The following is a 17,941-nucleotide window of genomic DNA, read 5'->3' on the forward strand; positions in this document are numbered from 1 at the left end:
TTATCATTTTAACTACATAGCAATTAGTATGACACTGATTACATTAAAAGTAGTTCACTCTACACCCTGTGCATAAAAGTTTAAATATTTACCTACTTGGGTCAGGTAAAAATTATCTTGCACACAGGAAGTGATGTGTTTAAGTTTTCTGGCAACAGGTTAGTGTCAAACTGAAGAGGTTCTGCATAGTTAGCTTGAAGGAAACAAATGTCTTGTCCAGTGCAGTGCACAGTAATACAACTGTAATCAGCTCATCACTTGTCTTCTTCACTATTCCAGGTCTAGCTGGCCAATGCCGGGCCCATCGTGGATATCTGGTGGCGGTTGCAGCAGCAGCAGTAGTGTGTATGTGAGCGTGGTCCCCGGTGCCTAGCCCATGTCCAGCCCATAATGCCGTCGTCCACACGGAAAGGGGTGCCAAAGGACCCCGAGCTGGCCGACCTCTTCTTCAAAGATGACCCCGAGGACGTCTTCTGTGACCTGCACGAGATCGGACATGGCAGCTTTGGGGCCGTCTACTTTGTAAGTGCCAATTCACGACTTCATGTTCTTTGGCTTCCACAGGCCATGAAGGTTCTTGAAAGTCCTTCAAAGAGTTTTGAACAACAATTAAAGGACTGAAACTGGACCCCCATTTGCTCCATAAATGTAAAAAAATTGTCTTCAGGCTGTTGTCACGGCCATGTTATCAGGACGATTCAGATGACAATCAAAGAGTAATAATAGTTATTCTCAGTCATTTGCTTCAGAATGGAACATTCGTATGTATGTATTGTATTGAGTCTCACTCAGTCATATTCAACCCCATTTTGGGGTCTGTTCAGACAAAGTTTATTAATTGAGTCTGACTGGACCTTGAAGACAGTGAAAAGTTTTGAATGTTATTGGCTTGTGGGAGTAAAGATGTAGTTGTGATACAATTGGTGGTGGATTTTATTGGCTGTTCTTTTAGCTTGAGTTTCATAGTTCAGAGACAAAAGACAGCATGTGAACGATGGGCAGGACCATTATGTCCATTATGGATGAATATTAATACTCAAATATGACTTTGATATATTTATTAACGAGTTACCCTACATATTCATTTATCGATTCACTGATTTGTACACATGTTGTGAGTGTTTCCTGCTACATTATGGCTCTTTGAATGCAATTAAGTGGAGACAGATTCCCTCTCAGCACTTTCTCTAGCCTTTCTTATTAATCTCATCATCACTAATTACTCATCAAGCCTTTGATTCTAAAGCTGCGTGGAGGGGGGGTTGAAAGCATGCCGCATCTCTCTGCTCTCTTTTCATTTCTTCTCCTCTTTAGTTCATTCCTCTCCTCTCCTCCAGATGCAGGGCTAGGGGCGATAAGCCTCCTCCCTCCCTCCTAAGACAGCTGTTTTCTTGCTACAGAAAAATAGGAGCTGTCGATAGTGGGGCAGGATTTTTTTTGTCTGGCGTGGCTTTACTGTCCTCTTCTATCCCATGTCATTTTCACACATACACACACACACATATACACACAGCCCCAATATATCACTAGTAGCCCTGGTGCCCATGTCCGTCTGGCTTACAGGCTCCAGTGTGCATCCAAATCCTGATGCCAGCGCTGTGACACACTTATGCTCTCTGCATTACAACTGGTTCACTGCTAGCTTTAGCTGTTAGCTGGAGCAGATTTAGTGAAAGTACTCCATTGCTTTTCTTTTAGATAAAGACAAAGCCTACATTTTAAATAGTGAAAATAGTTTGTGTCTATATATGTCTATATATAGTAAATAACACATTATAATGATATTGGTTATCATGCAAGTATAACAAAACAAAAATGTATAGAAATGCTATGTAAATTGTGGCATTGTTACTGTACTAACCATACTTAAAATCATGCTCAGTTTCATCAATAGATGCCTGATACTTGATAATAGATTATGTTGCATTTGCAGCTTTACAACAAAGAGCACTGTCCTTTAGTGCCTGTGATCCATCGCTGTGGCTTTTTAGGAAAATATTAACTGTAAATAAAAACAGTGAGTTTTTTCAATCTGGATAAACATTCAGAGGAGGTGAGGTACATTTTAACCCCTGAGTAGTGTCTGCAGTCTTCATCTCACACCGCATTCGGTCCCAATAACTGCCACCCAGAGGGCAGGGTAGCCTGCATTTGTGTTGTGTTTTTACAATACTTTGACTTAGATGTATTGTCTAACATCTAAGGAGTAAATGTCTGCAATACTAATACTGTAGATGATAATTGCAGGTGAAATGCATGATAGAAGGGAAAAGCACATTGGCTGCCTCTCTAAATGCGTGCATATTCCCGAGGTTATAACTGTATATGCGTGCATAGTCAAATGCATTTATGCAATTGTATGTGCAACCATAGTTTATGCATGTGAAGACTAAGGAGGAATTATAGAAGAGAACAAGGGGAATTCCCCTTGCTGAATATGCAGGCCCATCACCCAGGGCTTTGAGCACACACCGCTATAGCGTATGTTGAATGAATTAGCCTCTTGTAATTATTGATACACGCCCTTTCTTCTGCATTGACAATTAGCCTGAATGTATTTCAATATTTCAGTGTTACATGATTTTTTTTCCTCTTCTCTATCTATCTATACACTACACTAGAGGAAACTGCTATAATGCATGAACTGCAATGATAGGGATCAAATGAATCTGAAAAAAGTCCAATGGGAATACTCTGCCTGTTGTTCCTATTCATTTGTGAGTGGGATGAAGCCGAGATAAGGGCTTAGGCTGAGCCGCGGCCTAGCTGTCCATAAGGCCAAATGCCTTTGAGGTTAACACCACAGGTTTAGCATGGGCATGCGGATGTGCACAGACAACGCAAACACCTACAGTAGCTGCAAAATAACCACACATCACTTAGCTGCAGGCTTCCCCTAATCACGTTGTTGAGTGCTTTGATCAGGAGGAAATGTGTTTAAATTCAAATGAGAGAGTCTGTTACTGCTGTGTCACTCTGTTGTAGATGTGTTGCTTTGTGCATGGATTATGATGTTGTGCATGCATTGAATTTATCCGGCTCACCTCTGGATCACCCTTAAGACATTACATCAGTTGGTAACATTTAATAAATGGTCTATAACACACTATAGTGTATTTGCAAGTATTCATTAAAGATTATATATATGATATGATTATAATTAACAACTTTAACTCCTCCTGTGGGAACCTCCTCCTTAAGTGGAGGCAGGTATATTAACAGGTAATCAAAAACCTTCCTTTCCTCACTGTACTGTGTTACGGCCAGGGGAACAAAAAAAAACTTTTCATGTGATGTCTTGTAAAAGGTTTACTGTATGTGTGTTTGTGAGAGTTGAAGTTTTTGGACTTGAAATTTCAAGACTTTGCAAGAATCTAATCCCTTTGTTTTGTTCTCCAGGCACGTAACTCCTACTCCAACGAGGTGGTGGCCATCAAAAAGATGTCCTATAATGGCAAGCAGACTACCGAAGTAAGAAAGACAAATGCCAAACTTTGCCTTCAAAACCAAGGTGTTACTGTAAATGCAACATGATGGTTGTGTCTCTGATTCATATCTCAAGCTCAAAGTCAAGTGGACATTTGGTTAGGCCGCAGACAGATAACATTTATTTCTCTAGCTCTGGCACAAATCAGTGAGATCAAGAGCTGGCTCAAAATGCAAAAACAGCATTATGTCATTCTCTAATAATATTCAAACTTGTAAGACTGTGAGATGTCTCATTTGTAATGGTTAGTTACCCTAAAGGTACACAAATAATAAAATAATAAATTACTCACCACCAGAGAAAGTTTGGAACAAACATGTCTTGAGTGGTTTAGTAAACGTTTTATAAACCTGTGAGTGATGGTTTTATGTGAGGGCTCTTGCATTGTCAGGCTGTTCCTAACTAGCTGAGGTTTTTTGTTGCTCAATGAAGAGAGAGCTAGCTATCTTTTTGTATTTTATAACTCTGTTTATTATTTTTGTTGGTGCAGTGCTATTAAAAACTTTCCTGTCTGTTTGTATACAATGGTAACAAATGTATAAAAGCCGTACTACCTGTGCGAGTGGTTACTAAAGTGAGGCCAGCTGTGCCATTGCAGTCAAAGTCACTGCAGTGCCGACTTATATGTAACTGGGATTGTACCTGCAGTGTGTAACCATCTGTGTGTCTGGATTTGTTTTTGGCAGAAGTGGCAGGACATCATTAAGGAGGTCAAGTTTTTGGGACAGCTGCGACACCCAAACACAATTGAGTACAAAGGCTGCTACTTGAAAGACAACACTGCCTGGGTTAGTGGATCCTTCTCCACATCTCCTTTTGTCCTAGTTCCCCTCTTTGTTTCAGTCTTGCAACATTGTTAGTTTATCTTTTTCTTCCCAACCTCTTTGTCTGATTCTTTTCCTCTTTGTCTCAGTTTCTTTTAGCCCCCTTCTGACTCTGTTTTCCCCACTGCCTACTTCTGTTTCTCTGAATGTGTTGTAATCAGTAGCAGACATCATAATGTGATCAGTTTGAAGTGCAGAACAACTTCAGTTTTCACAAACTTGACCTGAAGCCTTGTATTCAGGAGCACACACACCATGTGAATGATAAGTTATTCAGCTGTAACTGTATTCTCTTTCAGCTGGTGATGGAGTACTGCCTGGGCTCCGCATCAGATTTACTAGAGGGTAAGTGTATTTATTAATGTTTAATGTGTGATCTTATAGTATGTGAGTATGTGACCACTGAAATCAGACCAGTTTGAGGTAGTGACAGGATCAAGTAATGAGAGAAGCCCTCCTGTAGCAAGTGGGTCTTGACATGCGATCACACCTGTAGTTTGTATTCTCTGGGTTTAAGAAACTGTTCACCACCATTGCTATAACATTCAAATAATATTCTCTGGTTTTCATTCCTGACCTCAACCTAATGTGTTATTTTAAGCGTTTGTGTGTGTGTGTGTGTGTGTGTGTGTGTATGTGTATGTGTATGTGTATGTGTATGTGTATGTGTATGTGTATGTGTATGTGTATGTGTGTGTGTGTGTGTGTGTGTGTGTGTGTGTGTGTGATGACATGTCAGTCATGACAGTTGGCCTGTTTTTGGGACTTTAGCCTTCATGAAATTTCTCAGTCATAGTTCTGCTGTGACCTTTGGCCGTGTCATGTAGTCTCTCTATTACTAGGCCTTTTGTGTAGAGCTATATTTCATTGTTATATAATTTAAGTCTTTGGGGGTTCCTACTCATTTCCACTGTACTTACTCCTCCCCAAGTTCATAAGAAACCACTCCAAGAGATGGAAATTGCTGCCATTACCCATGGTGCCTTGCTAGGACTGGCTTACCTACATTCCCATAATATGATTCACAGGTGAGTCAGTTTGTTTCCTTGCTGCAAACATTTCCCAACAGGAACATACAGTGACTTTAGCAAAAACATGATGAGATGAGGGACACTCATGTTCTCCCTTTATTGCAGCATTTACTAATTAGGCTGTAAAACCTCATGTCTGTACTTATGTTTCATCATTCTTGAACATTACTGTCAGGAGGTAACCCTCTTGTCTCTCTGGTGTCCACAATATTATCTTTTATTGCAGACAAATATGATTTGCATCCAACAGTAGCGCCTTTTGAATCCTTTTGACTGTTTTGTGTCGGCACAGGTCTTATTGCAGAAATTTAAAAATTATATCATGATGATAATGAACATGTGACATCTATAGATATACCACACCACTGACCAGTTTGTCAACATGGAGTGAAAAGCATAATGCATAACAGATCCTTGTAACTGATGTGGTTTCTCTTGGCTGCAATGCCAATATCTTCTCTTCATCCCCCTCTCCCCATCCAGAGATGTGAAAGCTGGTAACATCCTGCTGACTGAGCTGGGTCAGGTCAAACTGGCCGACTTTGGCTCTGCCTCCATTGCCTCACCTGCCAACTCCTTTGTGGGAACACCTTACTGGTCAGTATACACAAGACAAGACATAGACATATGGTAGAGCTCAACACAGGACTGCATGTCCTGAGAAGAGCAACATAAACTGGAATAGTTTTGTTAGTGTATTTATTTAGTGTCTGCTTTCTTCTGAATAGAAATTACAAATAGTTTTTTATGAGTTAGCAGCTTTTATGGCTTTTTTGGTTTGTTTTTTGAAGTGTAGGAGTTCTTCATGTTGTTGCCATCATGCAGTCTGTGATTTTTTTACTTTGACACCTGAAGCCAATCTCATAAATCATAGGAATTTTTGTTGGCACACATACATGCACCACGTTACGTAGATGTGATGGCATTTTTACATGTTGGTCATATGTCTGAATTAGGCGCCTGAGTCGCTTTTACATAAAAGTCATAATGGCAATTTTAGGTCGGACCTAGTGATACTAATAAATGATGAAAGTCATGAGAATATTAATTAGGGTATTCGCTGTGAGAAGAGGGGTGAGCGTGCCTTGCGCTAAGATCATCATCATTGATGCAGCCTGTGAGAGAACTGACAACACTTTTCCTCATTCATATCGTCCGTTTACAACCCACCGCTGTTCTCCAGCAGTGACAGTGCTCCCTCTTGCACACCAGATGCCAAATATTGTGCTAGCATTGTGGCTCTTTCTGTCATAGTCCTGTCATATCTGAAAGGAACATTTACGTGTTTAAACCCTTTATCTGAATGACAAAAAGATAGCACTTTAAAAGCTGGATGAGGCCAGCAATGTTACATATGGTCTGAAAAGAACTTTGGTTTATGTCTCAGGACAGTCAATTTATTATATATTGTAACAGAAGCTACTGTAATGCCCTCTGTTGTTTGCCACTCATATAGAAAACATCAGCTCCACCTTACGTACCATCATTTTCACTCACATACTTAATGCATCACATAAACAGCTGGACCAGTGATGGACTCTCATGAGGCCAAAAGCCAGCAGCACACAACCCACTCGCTAAATTCACACACAAGTTGTCACACTCAATGTTTACAGAAACACACATACAGTATATTCCAAAAACTGAGCTGCCATCACAGCATACCAGAGTCTTTAAAAGCTCTGAGAGGCTTAGCAGATTATAACATTTTCATGGATTTTTCCCCATACTTAATAAACTGTGTGCATTTGCATGTGCGTCTCTGTCCTCAGGATGGCCCCAGAAGTGATCCTAGCCATGGACGAGGGTCAGTACGAGGGGAAAGTGGACATCTGGTCCCTGGGGATCACCTGTATTGAATTGGGTGAGAATACATCTACCTATTGGTCAAAGAATGCATGTATAGGCCCACACAGTCAGATTTAAACTGATTAAAAATGATTCCTGAAACAGGAGGACAAAAAAAACAAAGACAACATTTGTTCCTGCAAGACTTCGAGACTTTGAATCTGCCTCATTCAAGGAGAAGCAGATTGGTGATTGTGAAAAATTTGGCACTGAAACATCCCTCTTCTCTGTCTATCACTGACTTCCATATTTTCTTATTTTAGCGGAGCGTAAACCCCCCTTGTTCAACATGAATGCCATGAGTGCCTTATACCACATCGCACAGAACGACTCTCCCACGCTACAGTCCAATGAGTGGTGAGTTGAAAACACACCTCCTAAATATTACCATTCAGGTTTTTTTTTTTTTTTGCTTGTTTTTCAGTTTCTTTTTTAATCCTTTTAATTAAAAAAGAATAGTCTTTGCAGAATGAATATGTGAGCAGTCAATCTTACAGAAATGTCAGAAATTGTCATTTCATTGAACTAAAAAATCCAAAATCATCCAGTGAAACTGCTGGTACAATACTTCTAGTCAACTGTGAATATTAAAGCCCAATCCGATCTGGGCTCAGTCAGGGTAAGACATCCCAGTGTTAATCTGCACGACCTGTGATCCCTGCGACAGGCCTTGTGCAAGGTCACACTCTAAGTCTCTTATGTAATTACCTGGGAAACCTCTACCAAAGAAATACTGTGTAACTATCACCGTCATTGCTGCAGGGCTTTATTTTAATGTATATCAACATCAAAACAAAGCAGTGTGATTATTCTAATATTATTCAAGTAGTTAAAACTCAAATGTGTGTGTTTGCCATACTAACTAGGATGTTTCTTTGTACACAGACTCAGTGTTTTAAACATATTAAGGGAAAACAGCCTGCCTTATGCAATACTTTATGCTGCGCTCAGCCACACAGCTTATGATTGTAGATGCTAATAGATCCTCTAGAGACTGTCTTTCCAGACATCAAAAAACTTTAAGCAATTAAATTTAGGCCAGCAGGTTTTAAACCGCTCTTTGCTGTGTCTTTCCAACAGCATCTCACCCACAAAGTTGAAGTGCAACTTCTTTCAGTTAGCTGTGCTTCTGGATATCTTAATGACATATGACATTTTCATGTTTAGTTAACCTCATAAATTAAGAAACTGTATGTGAAGTTGTTTATGTCTGCTGCAGCTGATAATAAGATTTTTATGTAAAGAAATTAAACTGAACATTCATAACATCATGGATGTTCATTGCTGCTTGAAGGACACCATTTTAGGAAGAGTAATTATTTTATAAACAAGTTATTTGGGCTAGCTAGAGCATAAATGTTAACACATACTATATACTCTATGCTAGCCACCATACACTACCTATTTCATGTTATATATTAGCAACTAACCAGTAAATATTCCTGGTACACATACAGTATCCTTCAAGTTAGCAAGTAGATCATTTCCCAGTATACACATTAATATACATCATATACCATATGAGTTACTAATTATTTTACATGCACATGTACTCAGTTTGAGCTTGAACAAACCTGGAGATACAAGTGGAGGGAATGGAGGAATTAAGTAAGAAATAAAGTAAACTTGGGCACAGCAGGAAAGAGGATACATATTTAGCTGTATAAATGTATAGAGAAGTAGGTGATCTAAATTGGCAAAAAATGATGTAAAAGGATACTAGCAGGAAATTAGCGAGGCAGCAAATATTCCGCCGTTCCTCTGAGCTGCTGCAGCCACTGCTCACACTTTACATGCAAGGTGCGATTCTCTTGGGGGAAACAATACTCATCAAATATTAACCCTATGTTTGATGTTCTCGCTGTAATTTACCTTTGTGTACTTCTTTCATGCCATCACTACTATGGTATGAAAGTGAAGTGTTTGTGTGGTCCTAAGCATGCAGGGTCGTGTCAGTGTTTGCTCCTTCTCATATGTTGCAAGAATCTGTATTTTCTGCACAGCCGAGGCAAGCCGCTGAATGTTGCTCTCTACCTGCCTCAGAACAGCCTGAAGGCATCAGTGGCCTTCCTGTGTCTTCCACCCAAGCTCTCAATTAAATAACATGTTTATACCTTTAAAGAGAGCATATATCGTGGGCTCTGACAAAGAGCAAGTCATCAGAAACATGAGGCAAGTTAAGTTGGAATTTGCTGCCTATGATGTGCATGGAGAACTCCTGTTGTAAAATTAGCGTTGGTTTCTAACATCGTGCTGAGGCGAGCGATTGTGTGGGGCGGCGCAGGGTTGTGGTATTTTTGGAGGAGCTCCAGAGGCCCGAGGCGTTAGCAACATCCCGCCAGATGAGACTAGTAGAGACATCAGCTCCATAGTGTAACTTCACTACACATACACAAGGCCACACTGTACACACATTGGCATGACATACAAGTGCACTCATGGACCTTGGCTAACCACAGAGGACGTTAGATGTAGAGGTTGAAGAGGAGCTAGGTGGTAGATAGGTGCAAGATAGGTGCACTTACCGACCCTACAATGACACTGAATGTGCATGTTGACTATCAAAATCAGTGTAGCACCACAGGCTACTTTATCTTAACAACCCCTAGCAGCAACACAAACACACAGTGTTACATATACTGTGTTATCGTGGGCATATTTTTAGATCAGAGTCAGTGGCACGGTGTTCCACAGTTCCAGTGGCCTATATTTTTATTGCTCCACATATTTACATAATCCATATATGGTTCATATATGGGGCTACACTAAGAGATTACATAGGATTGTTCCGGTTTAATTCATTGATATGATAAACACGGCACAACAGAAGAGATTACTCATCACGTTAAACATTCATTGACAGTAAGTACAGTAGGTGTGGCTAAAGGCAGCCTATCATTAGATTGTCACTGCTATTTCTGCTTAAATTATTCTGATTTTAAATATGTTTGACTGAGAAGGGGAATCACAGACCTCCATCTCACTTTCCTCTTTACCCAGGTCTGACCCCTTCCGAAGCTTTGTCGACTACTGCCTACTGAAAATTCCTCAGGACAGACCCTCGTCAGGGGAGCTGCTACGAGTGAGTGGGCTTCCTCTGTAATCCCTCCAGCTGTGACCTCACTTCCTGTCTCAGACAGTCCCTGAGCCATGTGGATGAGTCATTCCCACCCACCCACAGCTCCCTAATACGCAAGCATATACACAGTGTCTTCTTCAAGCGCTGGAATCAAGCACCCTGCTGAGAATGGCTTATTCTTTCTCTTCTTTTTTTTTCTTTGTTGTAACTGTGCTTCCTGTGTCGTGCCTCGTAGCCATGGTCCTTAAGGCCTCCATAAAATTGTGTTTATTTGCTGCTTTCACATCAGTCTTTTGATTAAGGTCAAACTGGTATGTGTTTTTAAATGCTGATACAAAAGTCCCCAGTTAGACGCAAACCGTGGATGTTAGGGTTCATGGTTGGGGCTTTAAACTCTAGGCCACCAGGGTGCCCTATTCTTTTTCTTTTTATGCAACTTTTAGATCATTTTTACAAAACAAAATCTAATCACAAGGTCCACTTTGTAGGATCTTTCTAAAGTTTTGAAAAAAAGTACTTAAAAGTGGACCTACTTTGGTCAAACTGCTATTTCCAAGGTCAGTAATGAACCTTTGTTCAAAATTTTGATGATTTTGTTACATGTCACCTCTCTTCTTACTCTCGGCCCGTCATTCTCCATTGTCATCTGTCAAATAAAAGGCAAAATGATCCCATAAAATAAACATTTAAAAATGAAATGCAGCTGCAAGTCAGCCTTTATAATGATTTTAGCCATCCTGCCCCACAAAAACACGATGAACACATTGTTAATCCGTGTATGTTCATTGTGTTTCCCTGTAAGTGAGGAGTTGATCTTTTTGTTTGTGTGACCAACAGGTAATCCTATTGGCCCACTAAGAGTGTTAAGTTCTTGGTGATCATGCTCAACAGTGCAGGAGCTCAAGCAGGAGTTTTCACACCTGCCTCACCTTAGGGAGGATGAAGGGAAGCTGTCAGGTTAGGTAGCGGTTAAATAAGGGGCTCGGGACTGCAGTCTGGATAGGATCGACGTTTAGACTGGAATTCACTCTTCCCAACACCCCTGACCCAAATCCTGGCCAAAAAAACATTAAACAGGGATAAGTACCAAACAGACTTTGGATCAGTGTCGAAGAGGCTGCTTTATAGTGAAGGGCTTGGGGGGGTGGGGTGTTAGCTTATGATTAATACCCCACTTTCTCTTCTCAGACACATGCACAAAAAAATCACTCTTTCTTTCAGTGCAGACACACACACAGCCCCCCCAAGCTCTTTAAAGGGGAAATCAGGTCACTAATCTGGGGGCCTTGAGCTATCAGTGTTCTGGCTTCAGGTTAAACACACTCTGTCCCTGTATACCTCATTCAGAGCAATAATAATTATATACATAATGAAATAATAACCTCAGTGACCTCCTCCCACAGGCAAAAAATAACCCTCTTGAGCAGTTAAAAATAGTTCTGGGTGGTGTTTGTTTTTTGGTGTATGTTTTTATTCCCATAAATTATCTAGAAAACCACAGATATTTCCTGTGAACAAGCTGCAAATTCTCACATTTGCCGGAACCAACGAATGTTTGTTATTTTTCCTTGATGAATTACTTAAACGATTCATCCATTATCAAAATGGATGGCGATTCATTTTCTGTCAATCAGTTTTATTGCTGAGAGTCAGATGACAAGATTAACACTTTTTATACTGTAAATATGTAGCTGGAGCTACACTTAGCTTAGCACAAAGACTGGAAACAGGTGGAAACAGCTAGCCTGGTAAAGGTAAAAAAAAAAAAAAAAAGTCTGCCCATAAAAATCCTGTGTGAAACAACTTTAGAGGTGCTGTTAGGTGGATTTTGTTACCTTTGGACAGAGCCAGGCTAGCTGTTTCCCCTTGTTTCTATGCTAGGCTAAGCTAACTGCAGAGTATCAATTTTCTCATCTAACTCTCAGCAAGAAAGAAAATAAGCATACTCCCCAAAACTATTCATTTAATACATTAAGCATGTTAGGCTTGCTCTCTGGGGGGTTTCTCTCAACTGCTACTATAATTGCAGGAGATGGACTAAAGCAAAAGTTAATAATAATATGTGATAAAATGCATTTAACGTCACAAATTGATAATACCTCACAGAGTAAATCTGTGAGGATAGATTGGTATTTCTGGTGGGAGAAGCTGGTGATGCTGCAGTACACGGACTGGGACTGAAGATGATGTGGAAATGCTGTCGCTTCTTCTTAACACTAACCTTATAATTAGGAAGAATCCTGGAGATAACTTCTAGCCCCGGGACGGGGGTGGCCAACCACCCACATTCTGGTTTAGGTCCGTCAGAAAACGGGACAAATCTCTCATCTCTATTTTCAGAGCGTGATGTCATTCCCCTGTGTCCTGACTAACCCATTACACCAGCATCTGTCACATGGAGAGGAAGGTGTGGAGAGAAAGAGAGCTGGAAATAGACCTAAAAATATACATTTTTCTCTTTTTTTGATACATCATATATATTTTAGTCCTGTACTCTGAGGTTGCATACATTTCAGCCATATAAGCACACAATATTTTATGAATGGGAGTGACTCAGAGGAGGTGTGAATGTGTGTGTGGTGAAGTAGATGGACGCGCAGGGGAGAGAAGATGCTGTGTTTTTTGTTTTATGTCAGTACAGTTAATTGCGAAAATGTACATACATTTAAAAAAAAAAACCCAGACATACACCTTCACCACATCATTCTTAGCCAACCCCCACCAGCTTCACCCACCCTCTCTGACCTGCTGGTTATGTAACACAAAATAAATAAATGCATAATGTCCCGACCTCCACCAAATTACAGAAAGGTTGGTTCCGTACAGTAGAACTGGTCACAGCTTAGAAACGTGATCTAAATGAGTTTCACCAGTCAGTTTAGTGTAAAAGTATGTTAGAAATATCATTAGATTATCATATTTTTATAAAGAAAAAAACCTTGTCGAAAAAAGCTAAAAAATCCAGATTTAAACCTCTCAATTAATTATCAGCATATTAATGAATGGTTGTTTTCGGTTGTTCTTGATATAATTTAATTTAAGTTCTTTTTTTCTTTAATTTAAGATATTATTAACTCAGTGCCAAGGCAAATATAGCTATGATATTATTTATTGGAATGAAAAGGATTAAGAGTATTTTTGAAAATCGATTTTTATGGACAATCTTTCACAGATCCCATGTGTTCAGTGTAGAGGATGTAGAGTTGCTGGGACTCCCAGAATGGGCAGAGCAACCTACAGGCGCCCTCTAGTGATAGTCACAGTTGTGGTGTTCATTGAAATAATACACTGGATGAAAGAAGTTGATGGCAATGCTTTCCTAAAGTATAATAAGTAAATTGTAACATGTAGTCTTTAACACATATTTTCAGGTGCAAACTTTGGACAAACACAAATACAATTATACTAGAACACACAGACAAATAGAAAGAAAATTGCTATTTTTACAAAAAAGTCATTAACATCACGTGAAATTAACCATGTAACATTCATAAATTGTTTGCTATGAAGGCTGAGGTTAAAATATAACTTTAATTATATCAGATTATTGTGTGAGAGAGATTATTTTTAAATTTCTAAACCAGTTGTTACCTAGCTAACTAACTCACTTTCTCCCTCCCCTTCTCTGTCCAGCATGATTTTGTGCGTCGGGAACGCTCGCCGCGCATTCTCATCGACCTCATCCAGAGGACCAAGGATGCGGTGCGTGAGCTGGACAATCTGCAGTACCGTAAGATGAAGAAGATCCTCTACCAGGAGAAACACAACGGGCCCATGGGAGAGAGCCAGGAGGAGGAGGAGGTGGGAGGAAGAGGATGGAAGGGTTAATGTAAAAGATAGAGGGGAGATGTTTGGAAATAATACAGAGATGAGAATTATAGAGTTTGTCAGGAGTAACAGTCGAAGGAGGCAAGTGGAGACATGTTAAAAACATCAAACTGTCACCTCGTAGAGAAGTCTGTTGCCAGTTTGTACTTGTTTATGGGTTAGGTATAAAACTGCAGTCAGTTCAGCTTTACTCTCTATCTCAGGGAAACTTTTGTATAAAACAGACACATTACAAAAAGCAACCACAGTGTTGTGATGAATAATAACCAGGTAGTCAGTTAAAAAGCAATAATCAACAGTCGGGCAGGCACAGGCAACGTACTGCAACGAATGATAGATAACAATTAATTGAATTGTTTGGTCCACAACATATCTGAAAATATTGACAAATGGCCATCACAATTTCCTAGAATGCAAGTTGAGAAATTTGAAAAAAGAAAAGAAAAATGTCTTTGTCCGGCCAACAGTCCCAACCCCTAAGATATTCACTTTTATAATGATATTAAAGCAAAACTGTACATTTGAGAAGCTGGAACTAACACATTTTACAAATTTGTGCTAAAATTTTAAATTAAATTTTAGCCAGTTTTCTATCAATCGACTTATCAAATAATAGACTTATCTTTTCAGCTCTACTGCTGCAGTGTATCAGTTTCTTGTAGTGCACTGCAGTGAGCGAGTTTTCCACTTTATTTGAGTCATCATACAGGACTCTTCGAGCTCAGATTCCCAGCACTAAGTTTGTCTGAAATGATGTTCATGAAACCCCAAGAAGGAAGGAAGGAACCAGATACTGTACTTTTGTCTTAAGTGGCCGTCTTAACTGCTGTTAATTTAGTTCTTATAAGGTTAGATAGAACACAGAAATACAGGTGGTGGCTGGTCACAGCAGTCCAGCACTTTGACATCACAACAAACAGGATCCTTCCTCCTGCAGCCACGGTAGCCCGACATTGAGATGAAATGTCCCTTAGTTGACCTGGCCTGAGGCAGCATGAACAGACATGGACAGCCAGCAGCCACAATGGTGTCATCCTACACCATGAGACGCAATTCAGAGCAGCCACCAGACCTCGCTGCAACTAGATGCCGCTGAAGGCTTTACTGAGAAAACCTGCAGTCCCAAACCTTGTTTTCTCATTCCAGGGGAGATGCACTGCAAGTGGAAAGGGTGACTATAACACCATAATATAGTCTGTTGCTGCAAAGTTAACTGAATTGTCTGCTGCACCTAAAAATGAAGCAGTTTGATTCCCTTTATCTATCATGTAAACACACTCAAGTAGCCTTCTAAGCTGAAGACATCTCAGTCAAACCAATGAGCATTAACATAATAATTGACACAGGTGAATGATACAAACACACACACACACATCTGACCAATTTGAAGTTAATTGGCAATTTAGCATGACTTTGACTCTCATGCTATCTGGAGGTCATTGTTTTCCCTGTATTGAGGTGATTGCATTTAATGACTGGAGAGGCCTGTGGATATTAGGGGGGTTACGGAGAAGGAGTCTATGTGTGTATTTGTATCTGTGTATAATTTGTTCATTTGTGGCAACATGTATTTATGAATATGTGTGTATGTGTTGATGTTGACTTGCAGGACAGCGAGGCAGCCAGCTGTAAGATGAACAGCCTGGGCAGCAACCACTCCATCCCCAGCACCTCGGTCAGCACGGGCAGCCAGAGCAGCAGCGTGAACAGCATGCAGGAGGTGCTGGACGACAGCTGCTCCGACATGACCATGATGCACCCCCAGGATTACAGCAGCACCCTGGAATCCTCCCCACACACCAAGAAGGTAAAGGTCAGAGGTGAAGGTTGGATGGTGGGAGGGAGACGGTGGGTATTTAGGGATCAAAGTCACACCAAACCAGAGCTGGAAACTGGAAAGCACTGTGAGCAGTGGTTCCCAAAATCTTTTGTCTGATGAGATGAGCTGAAGTACCCCCTTGACACCACCTGTCATGTTCCATATGCGTTCATCTGAATGTATTTTAAACTGGATGCAATTTAACACTATTAACACTATGAATAATGATTTAGTTTGGTGGGAGGCATCTCCCGCCGAACGGAATGAGATCCATACAAAGTTGTAAATCATATCTTTGCTGCACCGTAACGTTACGTCAGCCAAACAAAAAGACAATAAGCTTTGTAAAGGACAGAGGTAAGACATACTGTACCATACCGTACTTTAATAATCAGAATGAACACTATGGCATAGCACAGTCACCGCTCATGACGATGCCACAGCTTTTAAAGTGCTGCTATTGGTTGGTTATATTGTAGGAAAAACATCAGAAAAGCTTGTTCTGCTCCGATAATTAAAAACTACTTGCAGCAACATAAATATAGCCTACCTCAGCCACCTGCAGAGGCAGGTGTGCTCAGTATTGGTGCCCTAGGCAAACTCTACTGTGTTGTAAAAATGTATCCATTTTTTACGAGATCTAGTTGTTTCCGGATAGGTGTTATACTGGTCGTAATGGCCTCGGTTTGATAGTTATTGTGCGCTTCCTAGAGTCAATTACTGCAACTGCAGAAGTATCCCCTAGTTGGGAATCACTGCTCTAACTAATTTTCATCATGGCAAAAGGAGGAAAAGTATCTAATGGCTGAGATCCCAAATCCAGGTCACCACAAAAGTCTAATCATTTGTTCATTCACACAAGGCCTTTCCATTCAGGTTTTTGAGATTTTCTTTTTCTGATATAGAGACAAACAAATAAACGCCAGCAGAAGTAATTCCTCCTTGGTGGAGCTATAATCTGATTGCAGACAAGGACAACTTTTACTAGTTTTAGCTTTTTCCCAGTAATTGTCCTTTTATTTGATTTGGTCAAGTAGTACTCTCGCAGTAGTAAACATTTTCTCCAAAATGCCTTTTACCGAGGTTTCTAAGAATTCTAGTCCTCATTGAGTACATAAAGACCAGTGGCATGTTACTAGTACAATCACTTCCTTCCTGAGGTAATAACTGTGCGCTCTAAAATGGAAAGAACACATGGCTCCATGCAAACATCCTCTGGATTTCTCTGACTGTTTTCAAGTGTATGCGTAATTGCCCCCCCCCCCCCCCTCCCTTGAAACCATGGAAACCATCGACACAGTCCTCACTGTTTGGCAGATCGCTTCAAGTTCATCACCGACACCGTTCACACCCCAAGAACAAAGGCTGTGTACACATCGACAAGCGGCACACACTCCCCACCATTCCCCCACTTACAGCTCTGTCATCCTGCACACACACACACACACACACACACACACGGTCAACACAATGCCTGACATTCTCATTGAATATCTCTTATGACTTAAAAATCAGTGAAGAGAGGGCTGTCACTGCTCTGTCATTCTCTTTCTTCATCTGCTCTTTGTATTTTGACAGTGCATGAATAAGGATGTCACTTTATGAACAGACAGCCAATGTGTTGTTTCAAGTTCAGGAGCTGAGCTGTGAACAAATGAAAGTGACACATTGTTTTCAGATGCTGATGAAGTTCCCTCTTCACATGAATCAACTCCTTGGTCCCTGGGCTCCTGAAAATGTTCAATCAGTTTTTAATGGGGGGATTGAGTGTTGACAATTCATCATGTTTTGCAAGGTTACAGTTGACACAGTTTTTGCAATTTCCTTTTGAAATTTAGATGTTGAATGATTAAAATCAAGGGGGAATTTTTTTATTTAAAAGGTCACAGAAAGACGGTGAAGAGTTTAAGCACAGTTTTTAGTGAGTTAGTGTCTTGTAGCATTGCACAGTTTTCACCTTAATTTTTACACCTTGTTCACTTCAGTACCATTTGTTTTTGTATTATTTTAAAAGAAGACAACTGG

The 17,941-nt window shown here is 40.3% G+C and overlaps 1 protein-coding gene across 1 annotated transcript in view; it reads left to right on the forward strand.

Annotated features, from left to right (window-relative positions):
• Nucleotides 1–17,941, forward strand: part of taok3a (TAO kinase 3a) — a 64,590-nt gene that overhangs the window by 31,018 nt on the left and 15,631 nt on the right. The window contains exons 3-13 of the mRNA XM_070903668.1: nucleotides 280–522; nucleotides 3,400–3,471; nucleotides 4,174–4,275; nucleotides 4,611–4,656; nucleotides 5,243–5,339; nucleotides 5,826–5,939; nucleotides 7,115–7,206; nucleotides 7,454–7,547; nucleotides 10,191–10,272; nucleotides 13,903–14,070; nucleotides 15,707–15,904. Of these exons, the coding sequence (XP_070759769.1) occupies nucleotides 391–522; nucleotides 3,400–3,471; nucleotides 4,174–4,275; nucleotides 4,611–4,656; nucleotides 5,243–5,339; nucleotides 5,826–5,939; nucleotides 7,115–7,206; nucleotides 7,454–7,547; nucleotides 10,191–10,272; nucleotides 13,903–14,070; nucleotides 15,707–15,904 (1,197 nt within the window). The 5' untranslated portion in view covers nucleotides 280–390. The remainder of the gene's footprint in view (nucleotides 1–279; nucleotides 523–3,399; nucleotides 3,472–4,173; nucleotides 4,276–4,610; nucleotides 4,657–5,242; nucleotides 5,340–5,825; nucleotides 5,940–7,114; nucleotides 7,207–7,453; nucleotides 7,548–10,190; nucleotides 10,273–13,902; nucleotides 14,071–15,706; nucleotides 15,905–17,941) is intronic.

Source organism: Enoplosus armatus, chromosome 4 (genome assembly GCF_043641665.1).
Source record: "Enoplosus armatus isolate fEnoArm2 chromosome 4, fEnoArm2.hap1, whole genome shotgun sequence".
Lineage (NCBI taxonomy): Eukaryota > Metazoa > Chordata > Actinopteri > Centrarchiformes > Enoplosidae > Enoplosus > Enoplosus armatus.